Source organism: Anolis carolinensis, chromosome 3 (genome assembly GCF_035594765.1).
Source record: "Anolis carolinensis isolate JA03-04 chromosome 3, rAnoCar3.1.pri, whole genome shotgun sequence".
NCBI classification, from domain to species: domain Eukaryota; kingdom Metazoa; phylum Chordata; class Lepidosauria; order Squamata; family Dactyloidae; genus Anolis; species Anolis carolinensis.
Genome location: NC_085843.1, coordinates 288,195,711 through 288,214,083, shown reverse-complemented (window position 1 = coordinate 288,214,083; position 18,373 = coordinate 288,195,711). Strand labels below are relative to the sequence as shown.

At 48.8% G+C, this 18,373-nt stretch overlaps 1 protein-coding gene and 1 long non-coding RNA gene across 10 annotated transcripts in view; one reads left to right on the top strand and one right to left on the bottom strand.

Moving 5' to 3' along the window:
• Positions 1–401: 401 nt before the first annotated feature.
• LOC134298064 (uncharacterized) lies at positions 402–2,006 on the bottom strand. Its single transcript, XR_010005040.1, has 2 exons — positions 1,867–2,006; positions 402–531 (listed from the first exon to the last, which is right to left on the bottom strand). It is a non-coding gene; the product is annotated as an uncharacterized LOC134298064 (long non-coding RNA).
• Positions 1,646–18,373, top strand: part of dlg1 (discs large MAGUK scaffold protein 1) — an 84,075-nt gene continuing 67,347 nt past the window's right edge. For 5 of the 9 annotated variants that reach the window (XM_062977541.1, XM_062977539.1, XM_062977538.1 and 2 more), the window contains exons 1-3: positions 1,774–1,794; positions 1,891–2,022; positions 2,254–2,450. In XM_062977541.1, coding sequence (XP_062833611.1) covers positions 1,776–1,794; positions 1,891–2,022; positions 2,254–2,450 — 348 coding nt within the window. In that variant the 5' untranslated portion in view covers positions 1,774–1,775. Of the gene's footprint in view, positions 1,737–1,773; positions 1,795–1,890; positions 2,023–2,253; positions 2,451–5,031; positions 5,257–16,986; positions 17,244–18,373 lie in introns of those variants that run through there. The other 4 variants (XM_062977542.1, XM_062977545.1, XM_062977536.1 and 1 more) reach the window with 3 other exon arrangements.

The following is an 18,373-nucleotide window of genomic DNA, read 5'->3' as shown; positions in this document are numbered from 1 at the left end:
TGCTGATGCCTGTATTTATTTCTTCTAAAAGACATGTGTGTGTCTGTGGGGTGGGGTGGGGGACCCACCCCCTGGCAGCATGGACTGCAGAGGGGGGGGAAGGCCTACCTGCAAGGGGGCCTTTGCATCCCCCAGAGATCCAATGGGGTGCAAGCGCCAGGCAAGGTAGGAATGCAAATAAACCAGAAGAAGATGGACAAGAATCTGCTCAAGTTATCAAAACGCTGGGGAATGGTAGATTGGAAGCATTAGATTTTGCTGGTGTAAAGAGGTTACGCCACATCAGAGGAAAACCGAGGGAAAAGGTTTGGATAAATACATCAGATATCATATTGGTGGGTTTGTGAGACTACCAGGGGAACAAGGCTGATGTAATTTGAAGTACAAGGCAGAGGCAGGCAGAAGTCTGAAGACACATGGGGAACTCCCCCCACATGCCAGATTTAATGAAAGGGATACATTTGGGCCTGGAGATGATGACAAAATCGGGTCTGATGACCTTGGGGATGATGATGACGACACTGATGATATCTAAAAGAAGCAGAGGTAGATATTCCAACTTTGCACTTCAAGATTTTTTCCCAAATCCCTATTTTTAAGAAGACTGAAACAAGACATTTGTAGAAACTAAAAACCCATTTCCACCCATTCTTTTACGTACAGTAGAGTCTCAGTTATCCAAGACTCATATATCCAAGGTTCTGGATTATCCAATGCATTTTTGTAGTCAATGTTTTCAATATATCGTGATATTTTGGTGCTAAATTCGTAAATACAGTAATTGCAACATAACATTACTGCGTATTGAACTACTTTTTCTGTCAAATTTGTTGTATAACATGATGTTTTGGTGCTTGGATAAGGCTTGGATAAGTGAGACTCTATTATATATATCTGTGGAAAGTCCAGGGTGAGAGAAGAACTCTTGTCAGTTGGAGGCCAGTGTGAATGTTGTAGTTTTTCACTTTAATTAGCATTGAATAGCTGGCTTCTTCCTTCTTGGTGGCATCCATGAAAATGAACAAAATCTGGCTACCAGTATTTAAAAACCCTCAAAAATCAGAACAGTAAATAAGAAGCAACACTCTGAAAATAAGAATCAGCAGCATCAATTACTATTATGTACGCTGGAACTCAATTGACAGACCCAGTCTTTTAAACTTGAACACGCCTATCTATATTTTATAATGCGTTTTATGAATGTTTAATGTAAGTTAATTTTTAACTGATTTATCCGCCCTGAGTCCCCTTTGGGGTGAGAAGGGCGGAATATAAATGCTGTAAATAATAATAATAATAATTGTACAGGTTTTATATGTGTGTTTTATTGTAAGCCGCCCTGAGTGCCCTGTTGGGTGAGAAGGGCGGGATATAAATATTGTAATAAATAAATAAAACAGAGGAGTTCCAGACATGAATCAACCAGAGGCAGTTAACGACTCTGAACAAAGGATGCCCCCATTATTATTAATGGGTTATGATTATTATTAATGGGGGCCTGCGCTCCTGCTGGGGGCCACCAGGGGGCGGGAGGGCGCCCCCCCTTTCTCCCTCCCTGGCGCGGTGGGCGTGGCCTGCCCTGCCCCTGTGGGCGTGGCGGCGCTGATTGGCGGGCGCCGAGGGAGGGGCGTTCCCAGCGCGGCCCCGCCTCCGCCCGGGCAGGCCCTCGCCCGCCATCTTGGGTCTCCTCACGGAAAGTTTGCAAAGAGGCGAAAAGAAAACAAGAGAGGCGGAGGAGAGGCGCCTCGCTCCCGTCCTTGTTTCCCTCGGAGGCCATGCCGGTGCGGAGGCAAGGTGAGCGAGAGAGAGAGCGAGAGAGAGAGAAGAGAGAGAGCGGCCTACTTCTGAGGCCTCAGCCTGACTGACTTTTTCTTCCTTGTTTCCTCTCAGATGCGGAGCGGGCGGTGCGGCTGCTGGAGGGCTACCGCTCGGGCCTGGCCGGGGCGGAGGACCGGCAGCTGCGCGGCTCCCTCGAGCGCGTCATCGGCGTCTTCCGGAGCTCGCTCTTCCGCGCCCTCCTCGGTCCGTTGACGCGGAAAAAGCGGGAAAAGCGCGCCCCCTGCCGGCGCCTCGGGCCCGCCTGCCCTCCCCGAAACTCACTTCCCCTAAGCCCCGCCCCCTTAAGGGGGCGGGGCTTAGGGGAAGTGAGTTTCGGGGAGGGCAGGCGGGCCCGAGGCGCCGGCAGGGGAGTGGGCGGGGCCACATCTTCGCCACGCCCCCTTATTAATATTAATATTTCTCTTCCTGGCTTAGACATCCAAGAGTTCTACGAGTCGACGCTGCTGGAGAACCCCAAGAGCGCCGGGAGGCCACGCCCCCTCGAGAGCGCCCCGCCCCTCGCCGCCTGGGACCTCTCCGCCCCTCCCGGCGCCCCCCTCCCCGCCACCAGCCTCGGGACACGCCCACGCTCGCCCCCCCACGCCGAGGCACCACCAACACCACCGCCAGAGGTAGGCCACAAGCAAACCCCTCCCGACAGGTGGCCCGAGACTCTTGAGGCGGAGAGTTCCCCTGTTCCTCCTTACAGCCAATTCCCGGGCTGAGCACTTCCATCCCCAGGCTTGGTTGCTGTTAATGTTCCAGGCTGCCTAAGACACGTCCTAGAAGCATTCTCTCCTGACGTTTCGCCCACACAGGTTGTGAGGCCTGTTGGAAACAAATCAAGTGGGTGTGGATTAATGCCCAGGGTGAATGTTGCTATTGGCAAACCTTGATGAGCATTGAATAGCCCTGCAGCTTCAGAGCCTGGCTGCTTCCTGCCTGGGGGAGTCCTCGGTTCGGAGGGGTTAGCTGGCCCTGATTGTTTCACGTTCCAGGGGAATTCCAGGCAGGAAGCAATCGGGGCCAGCTAACACCTCCCAACAAAGGATTCCAGGCTGCCTGGCCATGTCCCAGAAGCATTCTCTCCTGACGTTTTGCCCACACAGGTTGTGAGGCCTGTTGGAAACAAATCAAGTGGGTGTGGAATAATGCCCAGGGTGAATGTTGCTATTGGCAAACCTTGATGAGCATTGAATAGCCCTGCAGCTTCAGAGCCTGGCTGCTTCCTGCCTGGGGGAATTCTCGGTTCGGAGGGCCCTGATTGTTTCACGTTCCAGGGGAATTCCAGGCAGGAAGCAATCGGGGCCAGCTAACACCTCCCAACAAAGGATTCCAGGCTGCCTGGCCATGTCCCAGAAGCATTCTCTCCTGACGTTTTGCCCACACAGGTTGTGAGGTCTGTTGGAAACAAATCAAGTGGGTGTGGAATAATGCCCAGGGCAGTGGGAGAAAAAAAGTGTGAATGTTGCTATTGGCAAACCTTGATGAGCATTGAATAGCCGTGCAGCTTATTTATTTATTTATTTAATTTACATACCGCTCTTGGCTGCTTCCTGCCTGGGGGAATTCTCGGTTCGGAGGGGTTAGCTGGCCCTGATTGTTTCACATTTCAGGAGAATCCCAAGCAGGAAGTAATCAGGGCCAGCTAACACCTCCCAACAAAGGTTTCCAGGCTGCCTGGTTGTGTCCCAGAAGCATTCTCTCCTGACGTTTCACCCACATCTGTGGCAGTCGTCCACACAGGTTGTGAGGTCTGTTAGAAACGAATCAAGTGGGTGTGGAATAATGCCCAGGGTGAATGTTACTATTGGCAAACCTTGATGAGCATTGAATAGTCCTGCAGCTTCAGAGCCTGGCTGCTTCCTGCCTGGGGGAATCCTTGTTTCAGAGGGGTTAGCTGGCCCTGATTGTTTCCTGTTCCAGGGGAAATCCAGGCAGGAAGCAATCAGGGCCAGCTAACACCTCCCAACCAAGGATTTCAGGCTGCCTGGCCATGTTCCAGAAGCATTCTCTCCTGACGTTTCTCCCGCATCTATGGCAGGCATCCTCAGAGGTCGTGAGGTCTGTTGAAAACTAATCAAGTTGGACTATACAGTAGAGTCTCACTTATCCAACATTCTGGATTATCCAACGCATTTTTGTAGTCAATGATTTCAATCCATCGTGATATTCTGGTGCTAAATTCGTAAATACAGTAATTATTACATAGCATTACTGCGTATTGAACTACTTTTTCTGTCAAATTTGTTGTATAACATGATGTTTTGGTGCTTAATTTCTAAAATCATAACCTAATTTGATGTTTAATAGGCTTTTCCATAATCCCTCCTTATTATGCAACATATTCGCTTATCCAACGTTCTGCCGGCCCGTTTATGTTGGATAAATGAGACTCTACTGTATTTGTGGAATGATTGTCTAGGGATGGTGAAAGAAATAACTTTTTTCTGTTGGAGGGAAGTGTGAATGTTGCAGTTGGCCACCTTGATTAGTGTTGAATAGCCGTGCAGCTTCAAAGCCTGGCTGCTTCCTGCCTGGGTGGAAATCCTTTGTTGGGAGGGGTTAGCAAGTCCTGATTGTTTCCTGTTTCAGGAAATTCCAGACAGGAAACAATCAGGGCCAGCTAACAACTCCCAACAAAGGATTTCCCCCAGGCAGGAACCAGCCAGGCTTGGAAGCTACAAGGCCATTCATTGCGAATCAAGCTGGCCAATGGCAACCCAACCCCCGACAGATGGCCATCCAGCCTCTGTTTCAAAGCCTCCAAAAACGGAGCCTCCAACACACTCTGAGGTAGAGAGTTCCACTGCTGAACAGTTCTCTCTCTCTCTCTCTCTTAAGCGGCCAAAGGGGAAAAGGAAAGGGCCTGAGGCTGTGAGGAGTGGTGGGAGTTGCAGTCCAAAACACCTGGGGGAGTCCTGAGGGGCCACGGCAGGGACGGGGAGGGACGCGTTCGGAGCCCGGGTTCGGCCCTTCCCTCCTCCCCCTCCTCCCCTTTATTTTCCAGCTGCGCCGATCCTCCTTTCCTGTCATCCCCCCCTCCATCCATCCTACATGGAACAATCCATCTGGGTTATTTTTTTTATTGGCTCCAGAAGCTAAAATTATTTAATGGGAGGGACTTTGAGTTCTAGTTTTCCTTTGCAGGGAGACTTTTTGAAGAGAGAGAGAGCGCACTGCCACTCAGAGGAAGGCACCCCCAATAAATAGCCCTGTGAAGTAGGAAGGGAGGGGCTGGCTGTGAGTGAGTGGGTGGGCCTGGGGGGCATTTCTGTGGGCCTTTTTGCCCTGGATCTCTGCGGCACTTCGGTCTCCGCCTGCCCTTCCCTTGCCCTCTGGGGCCTCGATCCTCCGGCCAGCTGGCCACTGGTCAGAGAGTGGACTTCGGCTGATGCTGGAGGGGCCATGGACTGCTTGTGCATTGTGACCACCAAGGTAAGAGGCAGCCACGCTCCCTCCTTTCCCCACCTCTTTGCTTTCAAATAGGTCTTGAGCCCTGCTGGGAGCGACCCTCTTTTGCTGGGATGCATGTGGGGTGAGCAGGAGGGCTGGGGTCTCCTTCTCAGAGCCCATGGAAATCCTTGCGTCTTGTATCTGGGTGGCTATCGGAGTGAGATGGGCACTGGCTGCCACATAGAACTCCCGGTCTTCTCTTTGTCGGTGTTGTTGTCTTAACGTGAGGAAGGATTTGAGGGCGATCTGACTGCGACTGATTGTGATCGCCAGGGTTGATTCGGTTCCTCTAGGTGGGTGACCCCTTCCTCCTTCACCCCTCCATTCGCGTCCCTCTAGAAGCTGCGCACTCAGACAACGTCCCAGGTTTAGAAGGAGTGTGCCCAGGTCTCCAGTCTTCGGTCCCGGGCATACGATAGCTGCGCTCCCCAGATAGCACCTCAGGGTCCATTTGTAGGAGAGCGCAGGGGAGTCAAGCTTCCAAGACTCCGGGCACATCCAAGTCAGGCACTGCATGGACCAGTCTGCCATTTTTTTACACCTGGAATCCCACTGTGTCCCATTCTGTGCACCACAATTGAAGGGAGATTATTATTATTATTATTATTATTATTTTATTATGACACAGCAAACAAGATAGATATGCTGGATTTCATATCACAAAACCACAAGTTGAACACTTCCCAAGTGTCTAGGACTGTGTGATGTATATTATTATTATTATTATTATTATTATTATTATTATTATTATTATTATTATTATTATTATTATTATTGGAAACACAACAAGATGAGTCCACAGCAGACACTCTACTGGCTGTTGTACTGGATCATACGCCGGACACTTCCCAAGTGTCTAGGACTGTGTATAATTATTTTATTTTATGACACAGCAAACAAGATACAGTAGAGTCTCACTTATCCAAGCTAAACAGGCCGGCAGAAGCTTGGATAAGCAAATATCTTGGATAACAAGGAGGGATTAAGGAAAAGCCTATTAAACATCAAATTAGGTTATGATTTTACAAATTAAGCACCAAAACATCATGTTATACAACAAGTTTGGCAGAAAAAGTAGTTCAATACGCAGTAATGTTATGTTGTAATTACTGTATTTACGAATTTAGCACCAAAATATCACAATGTATTGAAAACATTCACTACAGAAATGACTTGGATTATCCAGAGGCTTGGATAAGTGAGGCTTGGATAAGTGAGACTCTACTGTAGATATGCTGGATTTCGTATCACAAAATCACAAGTCGAACACTTCCCAAGTGTCTAGGACTGTGTGATGTATTTTCGGATGATGCATGCAGATCCCAGTCGGGTGGCCTTTTGCAGTTGGCAGATCGTAATTTTGTCAATGCCTATTGTTTCCAAATGCCGGCTGAGATCTTTTGGCACGGCACCCAGTGTGCCCATCACCACCAGGACCACCTGCACTGGTTTCTGCCAGAGTCTTTGAAGTTCAATCTTGAGGTCCTGATAGCGGCTGAGTTTTTCCTGTTGTTTTTGGGATGGCGACATCAATGATCCAAACCTTTTTCTTTTCCACAACTGTGATGTCTGGTGTGTTGTGTTCCAGAACTTTGTCAGTCTGGATTCGGAAGTCCCTCAGTATCTTTGCGTGCTCATTTTCCAATATTTTTGCAGGTTTGTGATCCCACCAGTTCTTTACTGCTGGGAGGTGGTACTTGTGGCATAGATTCCAATGAATCATTTGGGCCATTTGCAACAGAGGCTGGGTGGTCATCTGTCCGGGGGGGGGGGGGGGGGGTTGAATTGGCTGAATTGGGTTGGACTGGATAGCCCATGAGGTCTCTCCCAACTCTAGGATTCTGTGTTTCTGTGAAAGCTTTGCAGGGACTGCATTGCAAAGTACTTAGGTGGGGGGCTGGGGGTCTTCTTGTGTGCCCTGCTCTGCCTTCCGCTCCCCTGACCCCCCCCCCCCCCCCAAATCCAAATCCAAATCCCCTTATTCTGCCAAATCTTTGCCGCGGAGGCAGGAGGGCTTCATTGGATCTGTTTGAAGCCCGACTCCGACTTGATGCCTTTTAATGAGCCTCTTCCCTCTCTCCCTCTTGCCGGGGATGGTGGAGGGAGCGCCTCTTTTCATGTCTATTTTTTCCTCACAAGGTTGTCATCTTCAGAGGGTTCTGCCTTGATGGCTGGAACAGGTGAAGGCACATCTCCCTTCCTCCCTCTTCACCTCCTCCTGCTTTGCTTTGGGTGTTTTCTTGGGATTGCAAAATCCCTGTTGTCTGTGCTGTTGGCATTGTGTTTCCACAAGCTTGATTGCCTTTGGTTCTTCCCCAAAGGCTTTAGACCAGACATGGAGAAACTTGGGACGTCCAGGTGTTTTGGACTCCAACTCCCACCATTCCTAACAGCCTCAGGCCCCTTCCTTTCTCCCCCCAGCCGCTTAAGCGGCTGGGGGGAGAAAGGAAAGGGCCTGAGGCTGTTAGGAATGGTGGGAGTTGGAGTCCAAAACACCTAGAGGGAGGGCCCAAGTCTTCTGTTCGGCCGCAGGGTTTTGCTGACCTTCTGTGAAGCGTTGACCTCTGTCCTTTCTCTCTCTCTCTCTTTCTCAATGCAAGCCTTCTCCTTCTTTCCTGGGGAGAACGCTCCCAAATAACCCAACACCCATTTGCCCGGTGTCACCATATCGTTCTCGCTGGAAGGGTTCCTATAGAATCTGGGTTGTTGTGAATTTTCCGGCCATGTTCCGGAAGCATTCTCTCCTGACGTTTCGCCTACATCTATGGCGGTGGTGAGGTCTGTTGGAAACGAGGCACGTGGGGTTTATATATACAGTAGAGTCTCACTTATCCAACATTCGCTTATAATAATAATAATAATAACAACTTTATTTTTATACCCCGCCTCTATCTCCCCAAAGGGGACTCAGGGCGGCTTACATGGGGCCAAGCCCAAATAAAACAATAGCAATATAATAATAATAATAATAATAATAATAATAATAATAACTACTTTATTTTTATACCCCGCCTCTATCTCCCCAAAGGGGACTCAGGGCGGCTTACATGGGGCCAAGCCCAAATAAAACAATAGCAATATAATAATAATAATAATAATAATAATAACAACTTTATTTTTATACCCCGCCTCTATCTCCCCAAAGGGGACTCAGGGCGGCTTACATGGGGCCAAGCCGAAATAAAACAATAGCAATATAATAATAATAATAATAATAACAACTTTATTTTTATACCCCGCCTCTATCTCCCCAAAGGGGACTCAGGGCGGCTTACATGGGGCCAAGCCCAAATAAAACAATAGCAATATAATAATAATAATAATAATAATAATAATAATAATAATAATAATAATAACAACTTTATTTTTATACCCCGCCTCTATCTCCCCAAAGGGGACTCAGGGCGGCTTACATGGGGTCAAGCCCAAATAAAACAATAGCAATATAATAATAATAATAATAATAATAATAATAATAATAATAACTTTATTTTTATACCCCGCCTCTATCTCCCCAAAGGGGACTCAGGGCGGCTTACATGGGGCCAAGCCCAAATAAAACAATAGCAATATAATAATAATAATAATAATAATAATAATAATAATAATAACAACTTTATTTTTATACCCCGCCTCTATCTCCCCAAAGGGGACTCAGGGCGGCTTACATGGGGTCAAACCCAAATAAAACAATAGCAATATAATAATAATAATAATAATAATAATAATAATAATAATAATAATAATAACTTTATTTTTATACCCCGCCTCTATCTCCCCAAAGGGGACTCAGGGCGGCTTACATGGGGCCAAGCCGAAATAAAACAATAGCAATATAATAATAATAATAATAATAACAACTTTATTTTTATACCCCGCCTCTATCTCCCCAAAGGGGACTCAGGGCGGCTTACATGGGGCCAAGCCCAAATAAAACAATAGCAATATAATAATAATAATAATAATAATAATAATAATAATAATAATAATAATAACAACTTTATTTTTATACCCCGCCTCTATCTCCCCAAAGGGGACTCAGGGCGGCTTACATGGGGTCAAGCCCAAATAAAACAATAGCAATATAATAATAATAATAATAATAATAATAATAATAATAATAATAACTTTATTTTTATACCCCGCCTCTATCTCCCCAAAGGGGACTCAGGGCGGCTTACATGGGGCCAAGCCCAAATAAAACAATAGCAATATAATAATAATAATAATAATAATAATAATAATAATAATAATAACAACTTTATTTTTATACCCCGCCTCTATCTCCCCAAAGGGGACTCAGGGCGGCTTACATGGGGTCAAACCCAAATAAAACAATAGCAATATAATAATAATAATAATAATAATAATAATAATAATAATAATAATAATAACTTTATTTTTATACCCCGCCTCTAACTCCCCAAAGGGGACTTAGGGCGGCTTACATGGGGCCAAGCCCAAATAAAACAATAGCAATATAATAATAATAATAATAATAATAATAATAATAATAATAATAATAATAATTTTATTTTTATACCCCGCCTCTATCTCCCCAAAGGGGACTCAGGGCGGCTTACATGGGGTCAAGCCGAAATAAAACAATAGCAATATAATAATAATAATAATAACAACTTTATTTTTATACCCCGCCTCTATCTCTCCAAAGGGGACTCAGGGCGGCTTACATGGGGCCAAGCCCAAATAAAACAATAGCAATATAATAATAATAATAATAATAATAATAATAATAATAATAATAATAATAATAATAACTTTATTTTTATACCCCGCCTCTATCTCCCCAAAGGGGACTCAGGGCGGCTTACATGGGGCCAAGCCCAAATAAAAACAATCTATATATATAAAAGGGTAATGAAATTTCGGCCTAGGACAAAACAACACATCCCAGAAACACTAAACTTGGCAGCACAACCCCTCATCCATGCCTCTATGTTCATACAACAAAAAGCTCCAGCTACTCCAGAAAACGGCCAGGCTTTGAGACTGCAAGGCTATTCACTGCTATTCCACCTGGCCAACAAAGGATTCCCATAAGCCACAGCAATGCGTGGCCGGGCAAAGCTAGTAGCAATATAAAACAATAGACAAAAAACATGCACAATTATAAAAATTTAAACATTGGCCAATAAAATAAAAACAAATGACAAGAACGAATAAAAACATGGATTAAAATGGTGAGGTTGTAAAAGTAGACTGGGTAAGGTGCACCATATAAAGATTGTAAACATGAGGTGACTGAGAAAGTGCTGCAAATTCTTGGAACGCTTATCCAACGTTCTGGATTATCCAACACATTTTTGTAGTCAATGGTTTCAATACTTCGTGATATTTTGGTGCTAAATTCGTAAATACAGTAATTATTACATAGCATTACTGCCTATTGAACTACTTTTTCTACCAAATGTGTTGTATAACATGATGTTTTGGTGCTTAATTTGTAAAATCATAACCTAATTTGGTGTTTAATAGGCTTCTCCTTAATCCCTCCTTATTATCCAACATATTCACTTATCCAACATTCTGCCAGCCCGTTTATATTGGATAAGTGAGACTCTACTGTATATATTATACCTGTGGAATGGTGTCCAGGGTGAGAGAAAGAGCTCTTGTCTGCTTGAAGCAAGTGTGAATGTTGCAATTGGCCAACTTGATTAGCACTGAATGGCCTTGCAGCTTCAAAGTCCCCTATTGGGTGAGAATACAAGTACTGTAATAAATAAATAAATAAAGCCTGGTTGTTTCCAGACAAGAAACAGTCAGGGCCAGCTAACACCTCCCAACAAAAGATTTCCCCAGACAGGAAACAGCCAGGCCTTGAAGCTGCCAGGGTATTCAGTGCTAATCAGGGTGGCCAATTGCCACATTCACAGTTGCCTCCAATAGAGAAGAGTTCTTTCTCCCACACTCGACATGATTCCACAGCTGTGTAAACCCCACTTTCCTAGTTGCCAACAGACCTCACAACCTCTGAGGACGCCTGCCATAATTGTGGTTGAAATGTCAGGAGAGGATGCTTCTGGGACACGGCCAGACAGCCTGGAAAACTCACAGCAACCCAGTGATTCCGGCCATGAAAGCCTTATTAGTATTATTATTATTATTATTATTATTGACACAACGACGTTGTATGGCACAACAAACAAGATAAATATGCTGGATTTCGTATCACAAAACCACAAGTCGAACACTTCCCAAGTGTCTAGGACTGTGTGATGTATTTTCGGATGATGTGCACAGATCCCAGCAGGGTGGCCTTTTGCAGTTGGCAGATCGTAATTTTGTCAATGTCTGTTGTTTCCAAATGCCGGCTGAGATCTCTTGGCACGGCACCCAGTGTGCCCATCACCACCGGGACCACCTGCACTGGTTTCTGCCAGAGTCTTTGCAGTTCAATCTTGAGGTCCTGATAGCGGCTGAGTTTTTCCTGTTGTTTTTTGTCAATGCGACTGTCACTTGGGATGGCGACATCAATGATCCAAACCTTTTTCTTTTCCACAACTGTGATGTCTGGTGTGTTGTGTTCTAGAACTTTGTCAGTCTGGATTCGGAAGTCCCACAGTATCTTTGCGTGTTCATTTTCCAAGACTTTTGCAGGTTTGTGATCCCACCAGTTCTTTGCTGCTGGGAGGTGGGACTTGAGGCATAAGTTGCAATGGATCATTTGGGCCACATGGTTGTGCCTCTGTTTGTAGTCTGTCTGTGCAATTTTCTTTCAGCAGCTGAGGAGATGATCAATGGTTTCGTCGGTTTCCTTGCACAGTCTGCATTTTGGGTCATCAGCTGATTTTTCGATCTTGGCCTTAATTGCATTTGTTCTGATGGCTTGCTCCTGGGCTGCAAGGATCAGGCCTTCTGTCTCCTTCTTCAGGGTTGTTATTATTATTATTATTGTTATTATTATTATTATTATTATTATTATTATTATTATTATTTATTAATTCATTTCTATCCTGCTTTTTTCCCCGGGGGGTGAGATTCAAAGTGGCATACAACATATAAAATTCATACAAATGCTTCTATCCACAGTACATAATCAGTTAAAACATCATTTCCCGATATAAAAAACCCAGTTAACATATCAAATAAAACTATTAAAAAACTTCCAGCAGCAGCATTTAAAGATATCCATAACCTCCAGCCATTGAAGTTATTTGTCAAGTATTATCAAAGTATTTATTAGACTGGCAGTGCATCAGATCAGACTGGTAATGCCTTCCTATAGACTCCTTTGCACAATACAAAGGAAGACGACCCTGAGGTGTCTGGGCCTTTGGGCAGGACTTCTTCGGCCACACTTCTGATGCTCTGGGGAGGGATTGCGGGAGAGGGTCCAGAGCAAGGTCAGCCGTCCCATGGAGAGCCTGCCTGCTTTGTCCTCTGCGTTCTTGTTCTTTCCGTGCAAAGGTTGTTGATTACGGAACACCTCCCTCATTGCTCTCATCTTTACAAGGGTCAGAATGTGTCCTTTCAGAGGCGTGGGGCAAAGGCCAGGCCAGTCTCCATTCAAGGGGGAAGGAAGGTGTTTCCCAGCTGAGAAGAAGGGCATCTGGCCACAGGAGGGGAGGGGGCCTCCCTCCCTCTAAAGGGGATGCTTGGTTTTGTTTAGGCGAGTGGGGACAGGTGGCTGGAAGGTGTTGAAGCTCTTGTTTGTGGGTGAACGTCTGTGTTCACATTCAGTATTTATTTTTTATTTACAGCATTTATATTCCGCCCTTCTCACCCCGAAGGGGACTCAGGGCGGATCACATTACATATATAGGCAAACATTTTCAAGACAAACAAACATAGGCTCCAAGCGGGCCTCAAACTCATGACCTCCTGGTCAGAGTGATTCATTGCAGTGATTCATTGCAGCTGCTCTCCAGCCTGCGCCACAGCCCTGTATGTCATGTCTTCAGCCCGGCGTATGATTTTGAGTGTGAGCTGCTTTGAGTCTCTTTTGAGAGAGAAAAGGTGGGATGTTAATACACATAATAACAACAACAACAACAACAAAGCCCAGGAGAGCCCCCTGCAGGCAGGTGGAGGAGTTGCATGTTTGCTCCTTGTTTGCAAAACAGAAAGCGGAGAGTGTGCAAGGAAGGAAGGGAGGAGGAGCAAGCGTGTAGGCTTCCAGGCCTCAGGTCCCCAAGGGCCGCTCTCCTGCTCCTAATGGGCCCTTGGGTGTTATTAAGGGGTTGGGCTTTCCTCAAAGCAAAACGCAGCCAGAAACAGCGTGTTTGGCCCTTCTTCCTCTTCCCCGCAAAGGCCACCCAGCCCAGCCCTCTTCTGCCAGGAAATACAGTAGAGTCTCGCTTATCCAAGTTTCTGGATTATCCAAGCCATTTTTGTAGTCAATGTTTTCAATATATCGTGATATTTTGGTGCTAAATTTGTAAACACAGTAATTACAACATAACATTACGGCGTATTGAACTACTTTTTCTGTTGAATTTGTTGTATAACATGATGTTTTGGTGCTTAATTTGTAAAATCATAACCTAACTTGATGTTTAATGGGCTTCTTTTTAATCCCTCCTTATTATCCAAGATATTCGCTTATCCAAGCTTCTGCCGGCCCGTTTAGCTTGGATAAGTGAGACTCTACTGTAATACACAACCAAAGCCCTCCCAACAGATGGCCACCCTCCTCTGCATAAACCCCCCCAGAGAAGGAGATTCCACTGCGCTCCGGGGGTGTTTGATGTAGAAGGGCTGGTTTTACCCACTGCTGCTTCCCAGGGGCTTCTCTGGTTTGTGTTCCAAAACAAAGGGGCACCGGGCGGGACGGGGGGTGGGAGGGGTATTCCTTGTCTTAGAAGGCTCTGTGAAATCCATGGGGACCCCATACCCTGGCAGGCCGTTGCGGCACACGTGCCTCCTGAACTTGAAGGATGCCTTACAGGAATCATGCAGGTAGGCCATGCTGTGGCCTCTTGGGGGTCTGGGGAGGGACCTCCGGGTGGGGCCTGTGGAGGGAAGAGACCTTTGGGTGCCCCCCCCCCTTGTTTGTTGCCAGCGGCCTCCCTGGACACCTTTCCCTCCCTCTGGGCTCCCCTTGCCTTGAGTGGCTCCCCAGACCCACCCTCCTCATTCCTCCCTCCCTCCCCTTTGGGGGACTCAGTCCAGCGCTCAGTGTTGTGACTTCTGTGATGAAAGGAGGGGGGGGGGAGAAAAGGTGGGGGGTTGCGGAGTGGCCTGTTGTGCTGGTGTCCCCGTTTCTGCCCTCCTTCTGAGGAGGCTGTTTCGCCCAAAGTGGAGCCTGCCTGCATCCCGGGAGGGGAGGGGGGCAAGCGGCAGGAACCCAGTCTGGGCAAGAGGGGGGAGCAGGACTCAGCCCAGGGCGGAGGGAGGGGCGTTCCCTGCCCCCAAAGAGGGTCCCTGGCCCCACCATTGGCTTGGCTGCTGCCCTGGCCGCGAGACAGAGGCCTCCTTGCCCCCGGCGGGCAGTGCCTGGTGTGTCCTGCTGCGTGGAGAGCCCTGATGCAGAGGTCAAAGGAGAACCGGTTCCAGGGATCCCGCAATGGCTCTGCTCCTCTGCTCTCTTTTTGGGCACGCGGCAGAATTGGCCTCTTGACCTATAAAGCCCGGCCTGGCCCAAGCCCCATTTCCCCGCTCCTTCCCAAGGGATCGGGCTGGCTCCTGCTTCCTTGGGCCCGGTCAAAGGGCTGCTCTCTTAAAAGGCCTCTGAAGGGCCAGCTGCATGGAAGGCCATGGGGAGCCTGTTGCTTTGACAACAAGGGCCGTGGGACCACGGTTGCCCCTCTGTCCCGGGAAAACCGGGTGCCCCGTTGCAGACTGGAAATCGCCTCTCAGTGCCCTGCAGTTGGGAGGAAGGGAGGGGCCCCCAAAGGCCATGGAGCCCGGCCCCTGACCCCCAAACGGCCCACCTTTCCTCCTGGGGTGTGCTCCCAGGCCTCATGTTATTCTTCTTACCCTTCTCTGGACCCGTTCCAATGCATTCCTAACCACGTTGGAACCCGGAACAGAACCTAGCATTCTAGCCGGGGACTGAGCAGCAACAAAAATAGCGGGGTGATCACTTCCCTATGCGCCTATCAACCCAGGCGAAAGCAGCATTTGCCTTTTCGCTGGAGCATGATGCTGCTCACTCATGTTCACTTTCTGATCAGCAGTAATCCAAGTGGCTTTGATCCACGGATCCCTCTTCCTAAAAGTGTGTGTTTGTTTTTTGTGCCCTTGATGAACTATTTTGCCTTTATTTCTGCTGAATCCCACTTTATTCTTTCCAGCCGACTTTCCTAGTTTATCCAGTCCCCTTTGGGTTCTGCTCCTGTGTCCCAATGCGCTCGCCGTCATCCCTTCCAGTTTTGGATCATCTGCAAATTCAGTCGCCACGTCCTCCATCTCATCTTCAAAGTCATTGTAAAAGTCCCTTAGAGCCGTGGCCCCTGGACGGCCCCCACTTCCAAATTGACACCTGTTGTGGATCCACCCAATGGGTTTCCACTGATTCCGTATTTAGTCAGTTGGCAAGCCAAAATATCCACATATTTTTGAAGAGGGGGATAATGTTTGCTGGTTGCCAGTCCTCTGGCACCTCCCCTGTTCTCCAAGATTTCCCAAATAGGAATGAATGGGTGGATGGACGAAGGTAGGCAAGTGGCTCAAGTGTGATCAATATTCTAGGGCACGGCTTCCCTGGCCACACCGATTTGAGTCCTTTGGGTTTAACCAGGTGATGGTCAGCCTTGAGTTGCTCCCTGCCTGCCTTGCCAGAGTCTCTCCTGATGCGTGATGGAAGCAGCAGATTCGCAAGCAAAATGGGGACTAACCCGTCCGGCCTTTTTGTCGCAACCTCTGAGTGTTTTGCAATCCTTGCTGAGCGCTGCTCCCGCCCTTTCCTTTGAACGTATTTGAACATGTCTCCTTTGAGTTGCTCCTTGCTCACCTGTCCCGTCTCAGCTCAGCTTGAGGTTTGGCTTTGCTCACGAGCTTCTTGCAAGGCTTGGGTTGCCCGTCTCGTGTCTTCCTTGGTGATTCCTTCCTTCCTTCCTTCCATTCCTTCTGCGTCTGCACTTGTTCTTTCCACTCCCCCTTGAGTTTCCTGCCAACCCACATGGGCTTCTTCATCAGGCGTTCCCCACTTTCCTGTTCTCTGTGGAATGGCTTGTGAGTACGCGTTTAGCAGAGAGACACCTGCCGGCACTCTGTCTGTTTCTCTCTGGGAACAATGTGCCGGGGACCCATGCGCTTGTATTGAGTCACTGGGCGAGTCCAGAGGCGGGCCAGGAGGGTTGTTGTGTGTTGTGGTCCTTGGGGGGCGGGCGGTGTGGCTCTTCCTGGTGCGGCGTGAAGGCAAACGGCAAGGCAGGGGTGAGCGAGTGCCCCCAGCCCACGCTGGACTTCTCCGTCTTTGTCTCTGCCTGTTGTTGTATGTGCGTGCGTGTGCATGCCTGTGTGAGGCTGCCGCTCGGCATGTCTTGGCACCTCCTCCGGAGTGCCTCCCCCCAGAAGAGGAGCTCCGGACAGACGAGCCTTGGCGGTGGAGGAGGAGGAGGAGGAGGCTGGGCTTCCTCCGGCGGAGCAGCTGCGTCTCTGCTTCCCATCAATGCACCCCTGTGCCCTGCACCCCACTCGGCCGAGAGGATTCCTGGCTCCGCGCTGAGGCCGGGATGGAGGGAGCGCTCTGCCTGTTTGCCTCCTGCAAGGGACCGCACGGGGCCTATTATGAGCGGAGGGGGCTTCACCGTGCCCCCCTCCTCCTGGCCGCCCTCCTCCGGCTGGGCCTCCCATGAGCAGAGCAGCAGCAGCAGTGGCCGCGCTGGCCGAGGCTGGGCCCCCGGTGCCTCCCCTGACACTTCCCCGGGCGCTGCTCTTCCGCGGCCGTCCCCGGCAAGATGTCTCCCAGCATCAAGAAGGCGGACTGCTTCTCCCCGATGCTCTGCCACTGCAAAGTCGCCTGCAGCAACAACACCCTCTCCTTGATGTTCGGGTGCAAGGTGGGTCTCGCCGGCCGAGGCGCCTCTGGCGGGAATTAGCCGCTGCGTCTCGGCCGTGGAAGCGGGATTAGGCGCCGGATTGGATTAAGTTGTGCGGTGACGCGCCAGCCGGCCGGCCGGCCGATCGATGGCTTCTTGGTGAGCGGGGCTGCCGGAAGAGCAGTCTCTGCCTGCCCTCCCTCGCCCGGCCAAAGAGCAAGGGGCATTGCGGCCCACCACCCATCACACCGTGTAGGGCTTTGGGGGATTGTCCTGCTGCTCCGCCGTGGGGAGGGAGGCTGTGGGGGTGCCTCCAAGCGTCCGGGGCATCGCTTTGCTCACTGCCTTGAATGGAGGGCCTGCTTCATGGACAGTGGTTGGTTGGGTGGCCTCTTTGCTCCGTGGCAATTGGGTCACGCACAACTGGGGCACAGAGGTCTCCTGAGTGGGCGCTCTCCCCCTCCTCTGTCTTATTTAACACACACACACCCATCCTTTCTTGCTATAATTCAACTTCTGGAAGACGGCATTCCCCCCCCCCCCCCCCCCACCATCCATAGCCGAGACCACTCTTGCTCTCTTTCCTTGCCTGCCCAGAGCCCCCTCCCCAGGGAGATGAGGCAAGCCCCCACACTGCCCTCCTTGCACAGGGATTTGAAGCCTTGGATGTTCCAGCAGGCATTCGAGGCTGATTTGCCCCTGGTTATCTCTGCCCGGTCCCCAGGTCGTCCTCTGTTTTGCACTTCATCCACTTCCCTGGCCCTGTCCGCACTGCCCCTTGGTCTTTGTTTCTGTTGAACCCGGTCTGTCCTGATCCAATGCCGTCTGTTTTGTTCTGTTGTGTTTAGTCTGTTTTGTCTTGGTCACTGTCTTTGATGATGCTCCTTTTAATGTGTTTTGTTTCATGGGTTGTTTTCTGCTTTTTCGTCTTGTGGATGTTTGGTCCCAGTTGTAAGCTGAGTCTCCATTGGGAAGGGTGGCAGGGCATAAGAATACAGTTGTTGTTGTTATTATTATTATTATTATTATTGTTGTTATTATTATTTTCCTGGGGTGGTTGGGGTCTGCTGTTGGGAGAAGGGAGTCCCCCATGGAGCCTTGGGTTTCCCCTTGGATTCTTTGGGGAGGGGAGAGGGTTGTGATTATGGTCC